The sequence below is a fragment of the Somniosus microcephalus genome, chromosome 31, assembly GCF_052327205.1.
Source record: "Somniosus microcephalus isolate GS21.2 chromosome 31, FLI_Smic_1.0, whole genome shotgun sequence".
Lineage (NCBI taxonomy): Eukaryota > Metazoa > Chordata > Chondrichthyes > Squaliformes > Somniosidae > Somniosus > Somniosus microcephalus.
In genome coordinates this window covers 27,213,594-27,230,433 of record NC_141017.1, presented here as the reverse complement: position 1 = coordinate 27,230,433, position 16,840 = coordinate 27,213,594, and the positions used below count along the sequence as shown (strand labels likewise).

Here is a 16,840-nt window from a genome sequence, read left to right as displayed (position 1 = left end):
GTGCTGGTCCTTATTGGTGTCAGACGTGTGAAGTATCTGCAAATTAATGGGCTAAAAATTGAGTAGTACCCCAATTGGGGCGCCCGGAAAAATTAGCGCCCCCGCGCTGGAAATTGAGTGGTTGCGCCCCAAGAGGGAAGCGGGGCGCTACTGGAAGCGCCCCGCGTCCCTCTTGGGACGCTGTGAGTTAATATTGCGGCGTTATGCGCCGCAGCGCCACACGCTGCGGCACGTCGCACCGTAGTATTGCAGGCCTTCCTTCCCCTTCTTAAAGGGGAGGGGCCTTGTGCAGCGCGACCTGGGGCCCAGCTGGGTCCCCAGGGATCGGGAGTGCCGGCAAAAGAGCCCGGCACTCGAGAAGTGCTGGGCTCTTGGAGCGCAGCTGGCACTCCGCGGAGGGGGGGGGGTTCAGGAGGCCAGGGACGGGAGCGCAGGCAAGTGCTGGCAGGCGGCCAGCAACAAACATGGCCGCCCCGCATCTCGCCTTTAAATTGCACCTCCCCGGCCGCAGGTACGCCCCCCTGACCCTGTCGGACATAGCGTCCGGCGGTAAGTCAGGGGGTGCTCCCGAAGATTGTGGCCGGGGCGTGAGCAGGGCACTGCGCACACCAATGACATCATCGCCAGCGGCGCAGGGTGCTACCGGTTAGCGCCACCACTAACCTCCCGCTGAATTTTGCGGGAGGCGTGGGCAGTGCCGCGCCCGGGCACTAGTTGCTAACGGGAGGCACAACCAACTGAATTTTTCCCCCAATGGGTTTAAAGTTTTATATGTGGCTCTATGGTATGATCCTAACTGGTCCATGAGCTCCCCTGAATTGAACCATTGCTTATAATGTGGTGCTCATTGAATGAAAGAAAGACTTGCATTTCTATAATGCCTTTCACAACCTCCGGAGTCCCAAAGCGCTTTACAGCCAATGAAGTACTTTTTGAAGTGTAGTCACTGTTGCAGCCAAATTGCGCACAGCAAGCTCCCACAAACAGCAATGTGATAATAACCAGATAATCTGCTTTTGTCATGTCGATTGAGGGATAAATATTGGCCAGGATACCGGGGAGAGTGCTGTGGGATCTTTTACATCCACCTGAGAGGGCAGACGGGGCCTCGGTTTAACGTCTCGGGGAAAGATGACACCTCCGACAGTGTAGCGCTCCCTGAGTACTGCCCCTCTGACAGTGCGGCGCTCCCTCAGCACTGCACTGGGAGCGTCAGCCTAGATTTCTGTGCTCAAGTCCCTGGAGTGGGACTTGAACCCACAGCCTTCTGACTCAGAAGCAAGGGTGCTGCCCACTGAGCCATGTCTGACATGAGATCCTAAATGCTGCAGCTGTTTACATGAATTACAGTAGAGTCTTGTAAAGAAATAATAGGCACAACTGTAAAGGAAAAATAGCACACTGTCTTTTCATCTTTTTACAAATAATTAGATAAATTGTGTAGAAAAGGAAGGAACCTGCAATTACATAGCGACCTTCACAATGTCCCAAAGCGCTTTACAGCCAATGAAGTACTTTCGAAGTGTAGTCACTGTTGTAATGTAGGAATTTAGATACTTAATGTTCCTGAAATCATTCCAAGGAAAATTTCCAGCCTTTGTTTCCAGTAATTGAGAGGCCTACAAAGAGGGACACAAATATGATTAAATGTGAGAGATTTAGGACAAAGTGTAGGAGAAACATTTATTTTTACTGGAGTTGGTGATCGAAGCAGTGACCATGTCAGCCTTTAAGAATAGGTTAACTAGTGTGTTGAAGGTAAAGGAATAAGGGGACAGGGTTTTAGGTCTATTGCTTGATTTTAACAAAATATCTCGCTCTGAAAGACAAGTATTTCTATAAGTCCTTCATTCCTTATTTCTGGGATCTGATTAGCTTCGCAAGCTCATAATATGCATAAAATCTAAGTCACCACGAACCAATGCCCCTTTCCTTTCCTCCCACTGTGGTGAATGAGAGGAGTCGGTTCCCCTTGTATGGGAGGACAAACACCAAAGCTGACGGGCTGGGCCTGTTTCCGCGCTGTCGGGTGATTTGAGTTTTTTCACAGAACCACTGCCAGCCGAGGGCAGCTGAGGCCTCTGCCTCTCGGAGCTTTGGCTGGCGATGTTCCGGCTGCCCCTCACTGTCCCATTCCACAGGTGGAAGATTAAAGCGTCCCCACTGGGCGACTGTGGGGCTCCTGATCAGACCCTGGAGCACATCATTGAGCACTGCCCTCAGAGGAAATTCACAGGTAGCCCACAAGATACCCAATTCACAATTCACAATTCAAATCGCTTTATTGGCATGATAAGTTACATCTTATGTTGCCAAAGCATCAAAATACATTTATGGTTTAGCACATAAACGCAGTTCTATTCATACAGTGTATAAACAGGTATATCCCTGAGTGTATAAATATACATTCGCATTGTTTATATATATTCTTTTCTTAGTTTACTGGTTGTCCCTCTGTTCATGGCAAGCTGTAACATAGTGTGCCGCCAGTGTTACACAGCTTCTCTCCTCTCCCAGTAGGAATGGGAGTTTTTGGTTGTCATTCAGATTTCTGAAATCAGGGCATATTTGTGAGAATTTTTGGTAGAAATTCTCCCTGATGCCCTGATATTTTCCACAAGCTGTGAGGAAGTGCATCTCTGTCTCCACCACTCCCTGACTGCAGTGAGAGCATATCCTGTCCTCTCTTGGCAGCCTGGTCTGCCTGTGTCTGCCTTTTTCGATCGCTAGGCTATGTTCGCTAAGTCTGTACCTTGTCAAGGTTCTTCTCAGTTTGTTATCCTTTACCATGGTCAGGTAATCAGCTATGTTGTATTGTCTGTTTAGGGCCAAGTAGCAATTGAGTTTGCTTTGGGTTTTTGTTGTTTCTGCCCAATATGTCAGATATTTTTCCTTTTGCTTAGCGACGATTGTGTTGGGTCGAATTCTTTGTGTTACCCTGTCACTGTCCTGGGGCTGGTTATTGTTAGTATTGTTAGTAGTTACTTCACTGAGTCCCAGGACTAGTTGACTGAGGGTATTCTTCTTTATGGTCAGCTCTTGGCATTTCAGGGCGTCGTAGTGATAGCATTGGGGATTGCTCATTTGTAGGTGATTCCAAAATTTGGTGGCTCTTTTTTGGATAGTGATTATTAATGGATATTGGCCTAGTTCCACCCTGCATGCATTGTTTACTGTTTTCCTTTGAGTCCGGAGGATACTTTTACAGAATTCTGCATGTAGGATCTCAATTGGGTGTTTGTCCCATTTTGCAAATTCTTGTTGAGTTAGCGGTCCCCATACCTCACTGCCATAGAGTGCAATTGGTTCAATTACTGATTTGAAAATTTTGAGCCAAATGCTAATTGGGATTTCTATTTGGATTGATTTTTTGATGGCATAGAAAGCCCTTCTTGCTTTCTCTTTCAGTTCATTCACAGCCAGTTTGAAGTTTCCCATAGAACTGATTTTTAAGCCCAAGTATGTGTAGTTAGTGGTTTGTTCAATTTTGGTTGTTCCTACTGTGAAATTTATTTTGGGTCCCTGATGTTTGGATCTTTGCTGGAACACAAGGACTTTGGTTTTTTGGGGATTTATTGTCAGGGCCCAAGTCTGGCAGTACGACTCCAGCAGGTCCAGGTTTTGCTGTAGCCCCTCTTTAGTAGGTGACAGCAGAACCAGGTCGTCTGCATAGAGGAGGAATTTAACCTTGGATTCATATAGGGTGAGGCCGGCTGTAGATTGTTCAAGTAGTTTTGCCAATCCATTTATGTAAATATTAAAGAGTGTCGGTGAGATTGGCGAGCCCTGCGTCACCCCCCGCCCCTGTGGGAAGTATTTTGTTTGTTTGTCTCCAATTTTAACTGCACATTTGTTGTTTGTATACATTGATTTAATTACATCATATGTTTTCCCTCCTACCCCACTTTCGATAAGTTTCAGGAATAAACCGTCATGCCAGATGGAGTCGAAAGCCTTCTGGAAATCTACAAAGCATGCGTAGATTTTGCTTTTGTTATGGTGAACGTGTTTGTCAATTAGGGTCTGTAGGGTGAAGATATGATCGGATGTTCTATAGTTTGGCAGGAATCCAATTTGGCTTTTACTCAAGACATTGTGCTCCTCAAGGAAGTTTATAAGTCTTTTGTTTATGATGCTACAGAATACCTTCCCCAGGTTACTGTTTACACAGATGCCTCGATAGTTGTTTGGGTCGATTTTGTCCCCACTTTTGTATATGGGCGTTATGAGTCCTTTGTTCCAGATATCAGGGAAATAACCGACACTCAGAACCAAGTTGAAGAGTTTTAGGATAGCCAGTTTCATTTTGTTGTCTGTGTGTTTAATCATCTCGTTTAGTATGCCATCTGTCCCGCAGGCTTTTCCTGGTCGCAGGTCCTTGAGTTTTTCAAGAAGTTCTTTTTCTGTTATTATGGCGTCCAGCGGGTTTTGGTTATCTTTTATGGCCATTTCTAGCTTTTCCAGTTTTTTGCATATTTGGTGTTGCTCTGGTCTTAGTGTGTTTTTCTGGTATAATTTTTCAAAGTGGTTTACCCATGTGTCCCCATTTTGAATGGCCAAATCGTCGTGTTGTTTTTTGTGTAGTGTTTTCAAGTTTTCCCAGAAACAATTGGAATCAATGGATTCCTCCATGGAGCTGAGTGTATTCTTAATATATTGCTCTTTTTTGGTTCTGAGTGTGTTTCTGTATTGTGTTAGTGTCTGACAATAAGTAAGGCGTAGTTCCTCGTTTTCTGGATGTCTGTGTTTTTGGTTTGATATTTTTCTAAGTTTTTTCCTCATGTTATGGCAATCTCGGTCAAACCATTTTTCATAGTTTTTTGTTTTGGGTTTGTTCTTGCGAGCTTTCAAGTTTGCATTTGTTGCCAAATTATCAAAAATATTGTTTAGTTTACTAACTGCCCGGTTTACGCCTTCTTTATTGTGAGTGTATATGTTATCCAGAAAGGTGTCTAAGAGAGCTTGAGTTGATGCATTGCTAATTGTTTTCTGGTATTTTTCCGTGTCGTTTTTGGCCCATCTGTACGATTTTTTGGTGTTGTACAGTTTACTGGGTTGTGTTTCTATGTTGTTTGTTTCTGTCTTTTTGAGGAACATAGTAATTTGACTGTGATCTGACAGTGTTGTTTGTGGTTTGACTGTGAATGCTCTGAAAGAGGATGGGTCTAAGTCTGTAATCATATAGTCTACTGTGCTGCAGCCAAGAGGTGAGCAATAGGTCGATCTTCCTAGGAGGTCTCCTATGAACCTACCATTGACAATGTACAGACCCAGGTTTCGACAGAGCTGTAGTAGCTGTTTTCCGTTGGTATTTGACTGCTTGTCGCAGTTATGCCTGTATGGAAGGGAAGGGATGTCAAAGTGGTTATTCCCGAAAACGTAATTGTTTCCCTGATTATTGGTGAAGTCTGGTTCTTCGCCCGTTCTTGAATTGAGGTCCCCACAGATCAACACGTTCCCCTGGGCCTGGTATTGGATAATTTCCCCCTCCATGTTGGAGAAGGTGTCCTCTTTAAAGTACGGGGAATCGATTGGAGGGATATAAAGTGCGCAAATGTAAACATCTTGGGTGTTTGAGATAATCTCCCTCTCAAGTTTGAGCCACATATAGTTTTCGCCCTTTTTTATAAATTTGATGTAATTCTTAAGTTCTGTTTTAAACCAGATCAGTATGCCTCCGGAGTCTCTGCCTTGGGTTACACTTGGTAATTTATTGGAGGGGACCACCAGCTCAGTGTACCCTTGGGGACAGCCAGTGTGTCCTTTTCCTTTATACCAAGTTTCCTGTAAAATGATAATATCTAGGTCTTTAGTTTCATCTATGAACTCTGGGGTCCTACTTTTCACTTCTCGCAGTGAAGAGCGTAGACCTTGGATATTCCAGGTCGAAATATATAAGGATTTCATGTTAAGTTTGATCTTTTACTATGATAGGTTAAAGAGTGGTACGTGTTTGTCGTGTCTAAGTGTGGGGAAAAAAAGATCACATCAGTTGTCTACAAAAGTTAATACAATTTGGTTACAGTTCTTTCTATTAATTAGTCCTTGATCCATAAGGCGGAAGTAGATGCTGCTGCACATCTGCTTATTGTCTCTTAATGGATTGTTTCTGTCTGAGGTATTGCGTACGTCCTGTGCATCTCTCCCTCTGTCTGGCTGGGAGCAGTCCTATTCCCCTGTGGGACAGGAGTGGTGCAGGTCTGATATTGTTGTTTTGCATGGGGATCCTCTCTGGTCTCGGTTGGTGTGTTGGTGGTCCTTGTAGTGTTCCTGATATGTACCCCGCTGATCTCTGGTGGTCGGGGGGGGGGGGTGACATCTGATTTTCTTTGCTTATACCATACGAAAGAAGAATAAGAAGACAGGTCTACAAATTAACACATTGTTGTGAAGTGATAAGTTGCTGGAGAAATGTAATTATTGATTATAAATGTAAATTATAAATAATTGATTATAAATGTAATTATTTATAAATGTAAATTACAAATAATTATTGATTATAAATGTAAATTATAAATATAATTGATTATAAATAAATTATAAATGTAATTATTGATTATAAATAAATTATAAATGTAATTATTGATTATAAATGTAAGTTATAAATAATTATTGATTATAAATGTAATGATTATAATAATTAAATTTATAATGCCCTTAACTATCCCATAATGCACCGCTCCCTGCCCTTCACTATCCCACAATGCTCCGCTGCCTGCCCTTCACTATCCCACAATGCTCCGCTCCCTGCCCTTCACTCTCCCACAATGCTCCGCTCCCTGCCCTTCACTCTCCCACAATGCTCCGCTCCCTGCCCTTCACTCTCCCACAATGCTCCGCTCCCTGCCCTTCACTCTCCCATAATGCCCCGCTCCCTGCCCTTCACTATCCCACAATGCCCCGCTCCCTGCCCTTCACTATCCCACAATGCCCCGCTCCCTGCCCTTCACTCTCCCACAATGCCCCTCTCCCTCACTATCCCGTGATCCTCGATGGCGCAGGGACGGTTTCCACTCGCGGCGAAAAAAAAACCGACTCGGAGCCGCGAGCGGAGAACGCGGAAAGGCGGTGAGAGAGAGAGAGTGTGAGTGTGAGTGTGAGTGAGAGAGTGAGAGTGTGTCAGAGAGAGTGTCAGAGAGAGAGAGAGTGTGTGTGAGAGAGTGTGTGTGAGAGAGAGAGTGTGTGTGAGAGAGAGAGAGAGTGTGTGTGAGAGAGAGAGAGTGTGTGTGAGAGAGTGTGTGAGAGAGAGAGAGTGTGTGAGAGAGAGAGAGTGTGTGTGAGAGAGAGAGAGTGTGTGTGAGAGAGAGTGTGTGAGAGAGAGAGAGTGTGTGAGAGAGAGAGTGTGTGAGAGAGAGAGAGTGTGAGTGAGAGAGTGTGAGTGTGTGTGAGAGAGTGTGAGTGTGTGAGAGAGAGAGAGAGAGTGTGTGAGAGGTGCTGCCCACTGAGCCAGAGCTGACACTAGTACAATATGTTGTACAAAGCTGATCACTGTTGCTGATATTTGCCTTGTGATGACGCTGTTCTTTCACCCCCTGCTGTTAGGGAGAATTATCGCTCCTAAAAAGGCTAAAGTCATTCAACAACAGAAATTGAAGAAGGTATTTATTTTGGACTTTATAAATATTTTTTGAATGTCTCGAGCTAGTTTTATTTATTTTTAAAAGTCCAGAGGGCAGTGGAAGGTTTTGTAATGGCTTTTGTCTGTATCTGTCTCCAAGAATAAGCCACAATGTTGATGCAAATTCTTCATGCATTTAAAGAAAAATTGATCCTGGCTGCCAAAAATGTCATTTCCTGGTTAGTCTGACCATGTCCTCCCACCATTGATGGTCCCGGTTGAGCAGCCCCCATGTTGCTTTGTGTGTCTGTGGTACTTTCAGATATTTTGGAGTTGAATCAAGTGTCAAACGCTGTACTTTGCCTCAACCAACTCGGAAGAAAAGACAGACTTGCATTGATATAGCGCCTTTCACAACCTGGGGACGTCCCCAAGCGCTTAACAGCCAGTGAAGTACTTTTGAACAAAAGCAAAATACTGCGGATGTTGTAAATCTGAAATGAAAACAGAAAATGCTGGAAATACTCAGCAGGTCAGGCAGCATCCGTGGAGAGAGAAACTGTTCTGACAAAAGGTCGTCGACCTGAAACGTTAACTCTGTTTCGCTCTCTCGCCTGACCTGCTGAGTATTTCCAGCATTTTCTGTTTTTATTGAAGTACGTTTGAAGTGTAGTTACTGTTGTAATGTAGGAAACGCAGCAGCCAATTTGTGCACAGCAAGCTCCCACCAACAGCAATGTGATCATGACCCAGATCATCTGATTTTGTTATGTTGGTTGAGGGATAAATATCGGCCGAGGACACCAGGGAGAACTCCCCTGCTGCTCTTCGAAATAGTGCCGTGGGATCCTTTACGTCCACCTGAGAGGCAGACACAGCTTCGGTTTAACGTCTCATCCGAAAGACAGCACCTCCGACAGCGCTGATGCTCCCAGTACAGTACTGAGGGTCAGCTTGGGTTTTATGCTTAAAGTTCTGGAATGGGGCTTGAACACACAACCTGCTGACTCCTATCAGAGAGTGCTGCCCACTGAGCCACAGCTGACGACTGAAAAGTCAGGACGGCCCAAAGTGCTTTATAGCCAATGAAGTACAAGTGGAAAAATCAGGACAAAGTTTGGTCAGAGAGTTGTGGCTTTACGCCTCTGATTCTCCGCCTGCTGAGTTGCATTCTTGACATTTCTCATATGAAGGTGGTGAACTGAAGATTGGTACAGAGAGGAGCGGGAGCCTGTTTGCCCCATTGATTACAGAGTGCTGCTAGCAGGGTATCGAGGAATAGGTAATAATTTGATCCGCTTCTCTGTCTGGGAAGGGTATGAGGCTGCAGAGGTCGGAGGGCTTCCCTCCGTGCATTGTTGCTGCGCATTCACTGTGCTCCTGTTCAGACAGCTGCAGTGCTCTAATTCTGCCAGCAGAGGCAGCTAGTGAGCAACATTAATGGCCTGTCGCGGCAGAAACTGCAGGAGGAGATGGCTGTCTTTTGGACGTTAGACCTGTCCTTGCAGCAGGGCTGGAGCATGGTGTAATAGCAGGTCCCAGTTTTGTAGTTGTCCTTCTGCACAACACGACCTCGAGGCTGGACAGGCTGCTGTCCGGGCTCAGCCAGTGGTGTCCTGTAGCTCTCCACAGCGAGGTGTAAGAGTGGGCCAAGTTTACCTTTTTTTTTACTCCCTTCATTCTTGTGCAGAAGTGCACGACCTCTGCCAGGACCTTCCATTAATTCATCTCGCAGCAGAAACTGAGCTGGTGAGGGGGATAGTAGATAAAAGCACCTCCTTACAGTTCTGGTCACCACATTACAGGAAAGATGTGATTGCACTAGAGGGGGTGCAGAGGAGATTTACGAGGATGTTGCCTGGGCTGGGGAATTTTAGCTGAGGAAAGATTGCATAGGCTGGGGTTGTTTTCTTTGCAACAGCGGAGGCTGAGGGGAGACTTAATTGAGGTGTATAAAATGATGAGGGGCCTGGAGAGAGTGGATAGGAAGGACCTATTTCCCTTAGCAGAGAGGTCAATAACCAGGGGCATAGATTCAAAGTAATTGGTAGAAGGTTTAGAGGGGATTTGAGGAGAAATGTTTTCACCCAGAGGGTGGTGGGGGTCTGGAACTCACTGCCTGAAAGGGTGGGAGAGGCAGAAACCCTCATCACATTTAAAAAGTACTTGAACATGTACGTGAAGTGCCGTAACCTGCAGGGCTACGGACCAAGAGCTGGAAAGTGGGATTAGGCTGGAGAGCTCTTTGTCGGCCGGCACGGACACGATGGGCCGAATGGTCGCCTTCTGTGCCGTACATTTCTCGGATTCTGTGTGCAGCTACTTCAGTGTGCGACTGATGATCAGTTTGTTACTTTTGAATGAATTTCTCTGGATGGAGGGGGAGAGGGGGCCTCGATAATCTTCCACTTTCACCAATCTGTGACGGGGGAGGTCCAGCCTGATGTCGTGGTAAACCGTGTTTAACCCATGAGGAAGCATGTTTGAGCAATGCGTGCCCAGCTTTTCTGTCTCTCTCATCCCTGTCCCCCTCGCAATCAGAAGGGAAACCTCGGAGAAATACAATTTGTGATCTGTCGTCTTGCTGCTGCTTGAAGTTTTACGTCCGTTGTTGACGAGCTGCCTCGGTAGTGTCCATCTTGTGAATACCCAGCGTACAGGAAACTCGATTTACCAGCACCTAAATAACCGGAAATCTCAGTTAACCGGCAAAATTCAGGAGTAGGTACAGGTAAGTTTTACTTCATATTAGTGGCTGTTCCTCGACCTGTGGCTGTGCAATCGGGGTTCCTGCACCTGTTGCTAAGCAACAGGGAAGCCTGGATTTGTTGCTGTGTACGGAGCTCTCGTACCTTTTACTATACCTCTCTGTAATCCGGACTTTTTGATAAACCGGCACCATGTCGGTGCCGGATAAAAAAGAGTTTCCTGTAGTGTTTAACTTTAGTGTGCATTGCTCATACAGGAAACTTTCGATTTACCGGCACCTAAATAACCGGAAACCTCGGTTAACCGGCAAAATTCAGGAGTAGGTTCAGGTAACTTTTATTACTTGCCTTCCTCCATGTGTTGCTGTGCAAGGGTGTAGCTGTTGCTAAGCTACAGAGATGCTTGCAACTTGTGGCATTTGTTTTGAAGCACAGGGTTTGTTGCTTTATATGGAGCTCTCGGCTCCGTATCTTTTACTGTAGCGTTCGGTTATCCGGAATTTTTGATGAACCGGCACCACGTCGGTCCAGTCCGTGCCGGATAAAAAAAAGTTTCCTGTAGTTGGAGAGGTATGGAAAGAAACTCCTTTCTCTACCCATAGGAATCTCAGGCAGCGCTGTAACGCTGCACGTGTTAAGATGGGAGCGGGTGAAACCCTTAAAAGGTGTTTGACTGCCGGCTTTTAAACTTGTTCCACAGAACCTGGAAGTTGCGATAAGGAACAAGATTGAGCACGACGTCACCATGAAAGCCAGCTCCAACATGCACAAGAAGCTGAACGTCGTGAAAGCGCCACAGAAAAAGCCCAAGTCCGACAAATAATGGGTAATACAGGACTGGGAAAATCCTTGCAGATATCGGAAAGGAGGACTGCAGTGCAATCGAAGCTCGTCAAATGAGACCTCTCATCCTCTTGCTCCCTTTGACACACTTTCTTTCAGTCATTAAAAAATAGTTTCACGTTGATTATACACAGTGCTGTCGACGGGCTTATTTCTTGAGTTGCTACCAATATGCCAGAGGAAAATTCACGCTGCAGCCAGTTTACCATCGAAACATAGAAGATAGGAGCAGGAGTAGGCCATTCGGCCCCTCGAGCCTGCTCCGCCATTCAATGAGATCATGGCTGATCATCCAAACTCAGTACCCTGTCCCTGCTTTCTCCCCATATCCCTTGATCCCTTTAGCCTTAAGAAATATATCCAACTCCTTCTTGAATATATTTAATGAATTGGCCTCTACTGCCTTCTGTGGTAGAGAATTCCACAGGTTCACCACTCTCTGGGTGAAGAAATTCCTCCTCATCTCTGTCCTAAATGGCTTACCCCTTATCCTTAGACTGTGACCCCTGGTTCTGGACTCCCCCCGCCATCGGGAACATCCTTCCTGCATCTAGTCTGTCTAGTCCTGTTAGAATTTAATAAGTTTCAATGAGATCCCCTCTCATTCTTCTAAACTCCAGCGCATATAAGCCCAGTCGACCCAATCTCTCCTCATACGTCATTCCTGCCATCCCAGGTATCAGTCTGGTGAATCTTTGTTGCACTCTCTCCATGGCAAGAACATCCTCAGATAAGGCGACCAAAACTGCACACAATACTCAAGGTGTGGTCTCACCAAGGCCCTGTACAACTGCAGCAAGACATCCTTGCTCCTGTACTCGAATCCTCTTGCTACGAAGGCCAACATACCATTTGCCGCCTTAACCGCCTGCTGCACCTGCATGCTTACCTTCAGCGACTGGTGCACAAGGACACCCAGGTCTCGTTGCACTTCCCCTTCTCCCAATCTATTTGGACCTCTGAACTCAGTGGCCCGGAATTTGCGGTCAGCGGCGAAGCAAAGGCGTCCGCCGCCGGCACCGAAGGAAGCTGCCCGCAAAGATCTCGCGGTCTCTGCGGCGAGAACGTTTGCTTTTTCCAACGCGCAAGCGATTTCAGTTCCGCCTAATGGGGAGTCCCTAACGCGATCTGCGGTGATGTCAACAAGCTGTCAAACCAGCCAGTCACAATGCAGAATTATCACAGACGGGGGGAGGCAGGAAATAAGAACCTGCTTTTATCCTGACTTTTTTTATGTTGCAGAGAGCAAAACAAAGATTGGGGCTCTCACGTGGGGAAGAAGTAAACCTGAAATAAATACGAACAAACTTAAATATTTTAAAGTTTATCCAATTGTAATTTTTATCATAATGGAGAAATTTGACACGCCACAAAATTAAAGTTTGTTTTTCAAGGGCCATAACATTTGTTTAGCAGTCAATAGGCTGTTAAAACCCCAGTTACACCTAATCCAACAAGGCCCAACATTTAATGGGGTATTTAACAGCGATATCACCACCGAAAAGCCCAGGTTTTTGTCAGATTCACTGATTGCCGATTATGGTGGGGGGGTTGGGGGGCCACAGTGCAGTCAGTGTCAGAGCAGTGAATGACTGCATTTCAGGATTTCCCCATTTAGATGCATATGCCCTAAATCCTGAAGTTGCGGTCAGTTTCAGAGGGGTAGTAACAGCGAACGCTGTTCGTTCACCGTCATTACCCACCGCAAATTCCAGGCCATTGTCTCAATGGCTGCTGAAACCCGCATTCACGTGCTCACCTCTGGACTTGATTTTATTCAGCAGCGTGCGCTCCCCACCCGATCTCCGCCACCCCAGCAAAGACCACTCGCCCATTTCCCCTGTCCATGCCGGTTTCTGTTGCCTGCTCATCCCCATCAAAAAATCCCTGCCTACAAATCCGTCCGCGACCTCCAGCCTTCGTCCCTGCTCTTCCAACATTTGCCGGCCGTGCCTGCACTTTGCTGTCGGTGGCACTCAGCCATCCTTTCCTCCATATCCCAGATAATTGTCTCTAAACCCTTCTGCCTTGATGCTTCCCTTCCCATTCAGGTCTTCTTTAAACCCACCCCTTTGTGCCAAGGCCACTTGCCTCAGTTTCATTGCTGCACCAACGGAGGTCTGACGCTCAACTATGAAGGGCTTTGGAATGTTTATTTTCGATTCAGTTCAGTCTATAGCTGCAAGTAATCGTTCCTGCTACCCTGCAACGTGCCTCTAGCCACCAATTACTTAAGTACATGGCTCAAAACTCCTCTCCATTTCGGAAGGACAAAATCTATAATTGTGCTGGTATGAACATTTTACCCGTCCACCATTTGACTTTAATAAAGTCTTCAATACAGCACAAGATAGTCACAGTAAGAGTCAGTGATATAGGTGAAAAGACCCACGTCTCCACTTGAGTAGTAACAAAAATAATCGTTGCTTCAGGTTAAGTAGCTTTATTTCTTCAGTCAGTATGCAAAGCTCTTTACAAGCAAAGTGGATTAAACAGATACGAGTACAGAAATGTAGACGTGCATCACTATTCCCTCGCTGCACTCACTTTTCTAAGCACAAAATGTCTTTTTATATGACATAAACTCAAATCTGCCTCTTTCCCCCCCCCCCCCCCCCCTTGATTGGATTCCTCCTGTCACCTGACTTAACATAATACCTCCCCTTCAGTAACCTTCCCATGGTGTCCACGCTGAACCAAGTTCCATGCCACGTAGCATCCCTTACCTGGTCTCCCAAGGCCTTATCGGTCTGCTTTCCTGTGTGAACAATGGAGTGTTACTGCACTCTCTGCAGCTGCATGTCCAATGTGATTTCTTAGGCAACTGTCGTTAAAAAGCTCCTCTTTGGCGAGTTTTTTCCCCCCCCCCAGGTCCAGGCACGGTCTTTCAATTAAGTTTCAGTGTGCGAAGTTAACTTTTAATCTCCCAGCAAGCTCTCTGCCTCTCCTCCCTATTTCAACACGTCCTGTGTTTCCTGTACCTTTGGTTAACAAAAAGCTATTAATCTCAGATTTAAAATTAACTATTGATCTAGCATCAACTGCCGTTTGCGGAAGAGAGTTCCAAACTTCTACCACCCTTTGTGTGTAGAAGTGTTTCCTAATTTCACTCCTGAAAGGCCTGGCTCTAATTTTTAGACTATGCCCCCTAGTCCTAGAATCCCCAACCAGCAGAAATAGTTTCTCTCGATCTACCCTATCTGTTCCCCTTAATATCTTGAAAACTTTGATCAGACCACCCCTTAACCTTCTAAATTCTAGGGAATACAGCCCTAGTTTGTGTAATCTCTCCTCGTAATTTAACCCTTGGAGTCCGGGTATCATTCTGGTAAACCTACGCTGCACTCCCTCCAAGGCCAATATATCCTTCCTAAGGTGTGCCCAGAACTGCTGACAGTGCTCCAGGTGTGGTCTAACCAGGGCTTTGTATAGCTGCAGCATAACTTCTACCCCCTTGTACTCTAGAATAAAACAGAACATTTAAGACATAGCACTGCTCACTGTGGTACTGAGCTGTACAGACCAAGAAGGTCCCAGTTTCAGTTCCCGACCTTACTGAATGAGCTGATCGTGGTCAGGGTTGTATTTGAGGTGCTTGAATTGACTTCTGCCACTCACACCATGCCTGGGGGGGAGGAGGAGGAACCAGCCACAGTTCCTGCTTCCGAGCACGATCCGATGACCTAGTGGCCTTGACGAGAAACGTTTTTTAAAAATCAAAACCAATCTTAAAGCAGAAGTTCTGTACCATCGAAAGCAAAGTTATGCAGCTAACTTATGCAATCTGCTGACTCTGAGTCCAATTTCGGGGAATCATGCCACAGTATACAATAAGCGCAAATATGATGTGCTAAAGAACTTTTATATAGCATCTTGTGGCATCAACAGGATGTCCCAAAGCGCTTCACAGCTGGGCCGGATTTTTCCTCCTTTGGGCAGAGCTCTGAAGTTAGACCTGAAAATGCGCCCATTTTGCTGATGTCAAGTTACCACCCAAGTACCAATCTCATTAAAATACTCCCAAACTAAAAATGGGCGTAAATCAGCGTAAACAATAAGGGCCCAAGGAAACGTCAAACCCACACCGGTATATTTCTTAAATTTAAGTCAACGCCTTCGTGTACATCCAGTACCGCATGTTTAAGACTGAGATGAGAAGGAATTTCTTCACCCAGAGAGTGGTGAACCTGTGGAATTCTCTACCGCACAGGGCAGTTGAGGTCAATTCATTAAATATATTCAAGAAGGAGTTGGATATATTTCTTGAGGCTAAAGGGATCAAGGGATATGGGGAGAAAGCAGGGACAGGGTACTGAATTTGGATGATCAGCCATGATCGCATTGAATGGCGGAACGGGCTTGAGGGGCCGAATGGCCTACTCCTGCTCCTATCTTCTATGTTTCTATGTTTAAGAACCTGCAAATGGAGAAGCTTTTCAATTTTTAATGTGCTTTATACAAACAACTTGCATTTATATCGCGCCTTTAATGTAGTAAAACGTCTCGAGGCGCCTCACATGAGCGTTATCAGACAAAAGTTGACTCATTGCCACATAAAGAGTTATTCGGGCAATTGACTAAAAGCTTGGTCAAAGAGGTAGGTTTGAAGCAGCGTCTTAAATTAGGATAGAGAGGCGGAGAGGTTTAGGGAGGGAATTTTAGAGCTTAGGGCCAAGGCAGCTGAAGGCACGGCCGCCAATGGTGGAGCAATGAAAATGGTGGATCAGTAAGAGGCCAAACTTGGAGGAGCGCAGCGATCTCTGGGGTTGTAGGGCTGGAGGAGGTTACAGAGATAGGGAGGGGCAAGGCCATGAAGGGATCTGAAAACAAAGATGAGAATTTTAAAATTGAGGCGTTGTCAGATCAGGAGCCAATGTAGGTCAGCGAGCCCTGGGGTGATGGGTGAATGGGACTTGGTGCGAGTTAGGATACGGGCAGAGTTTTTGGATGAGCTCAAGTATACTTACGCTGTAAATGTATTAAGCAAGCAAATCTTGCAGCCAAATTGTGCACAGGAAAGTCCCATGAAGAGCAGATGAATTGTCAGTTAATTTACTTTTGGTATCTTGGTTGAGGAAAGGATATTGAGCAGGACACTGGGAGACCTCCCTCCCCCTCTTCACAAAGTGTCATGGGATCTTTTACATCCACCTGATCAGGCCGACAGGGCCTCGGTTTAACACCTCAAGTCGCCTCCGACAGTGCAGCACTGCCTCAGAATTGCACTAAAGTGTCAGCCTAGATTATATGTTGGAAGTCCTCAAGGGAAGCATGACCTTCTGCCTCAGAGGCCAAACTTCTACCAACTGAGTCAAGTAGTTAAAAATAAGCAAAGCGGAGGAGCAGTTTTGTTTCAGTGGTTATTCTGCGGAATAGGCGTTTACTGTTGGGTTCAAAATGTCCCATTTGTGAGCCCTTTCTCAGAGGACTAGGACGTTCTAAAAGCAAAGAGCTTGCTGTCAATGAGTTGGACGTCTGAATATGAAATGTGGTGGCCAACAAATCAGTGATGAAAGTAAATCATCTTGTTGGGCACTCACCTAAAGAAAGAAGGACTTGCATTTCTGTAGCGCCTTTCTCAACCACCCAAAGTGCTTTACAACCAATGAAGTAATTTTGAAGTGCAGTCACTGTTGTAATGTAGGAAATGCAGCAGCCAATTTGCACACAGCAAGCTCCCACCAACAGCAATGTGATAATGGCCAGATAATCTGTTTTTGTTATGTTGATT

At 45.8% G+C, this 16,840-nt stretch overlaps 1 protein-coding gene across 1 annotated transcript; it reads left to right on the top strand.

Moving 5' to 3' along the window:
- Positions 1 to 6,945: 6,945 nt before the first annotated feature.
- c31h19orf53 (chromosome 31 C19orf53 homolog) lies at positions 6,946 to 11,238 on the top strand. Its single transcript, XM_085971669.1, has 3 exons — positions 6,946 to 7,068; positions 7,543 to 7,598; positions 10,967 to 11,238. Exons 1-3 carry the CDS (start codon positions 6,993 to 6,995, stop codon positions 11,087 to 11,089), a joined length of 255 nt encoding a protein of 84 aa, XP_085827795.1. The 5' UTR covers positions 6,946 to 6,992; the 3' UTR covers positions 11,090 to 11,238.
- Positions 11,239 to 16,840: the final 5,602 nt, after the last annotated feature.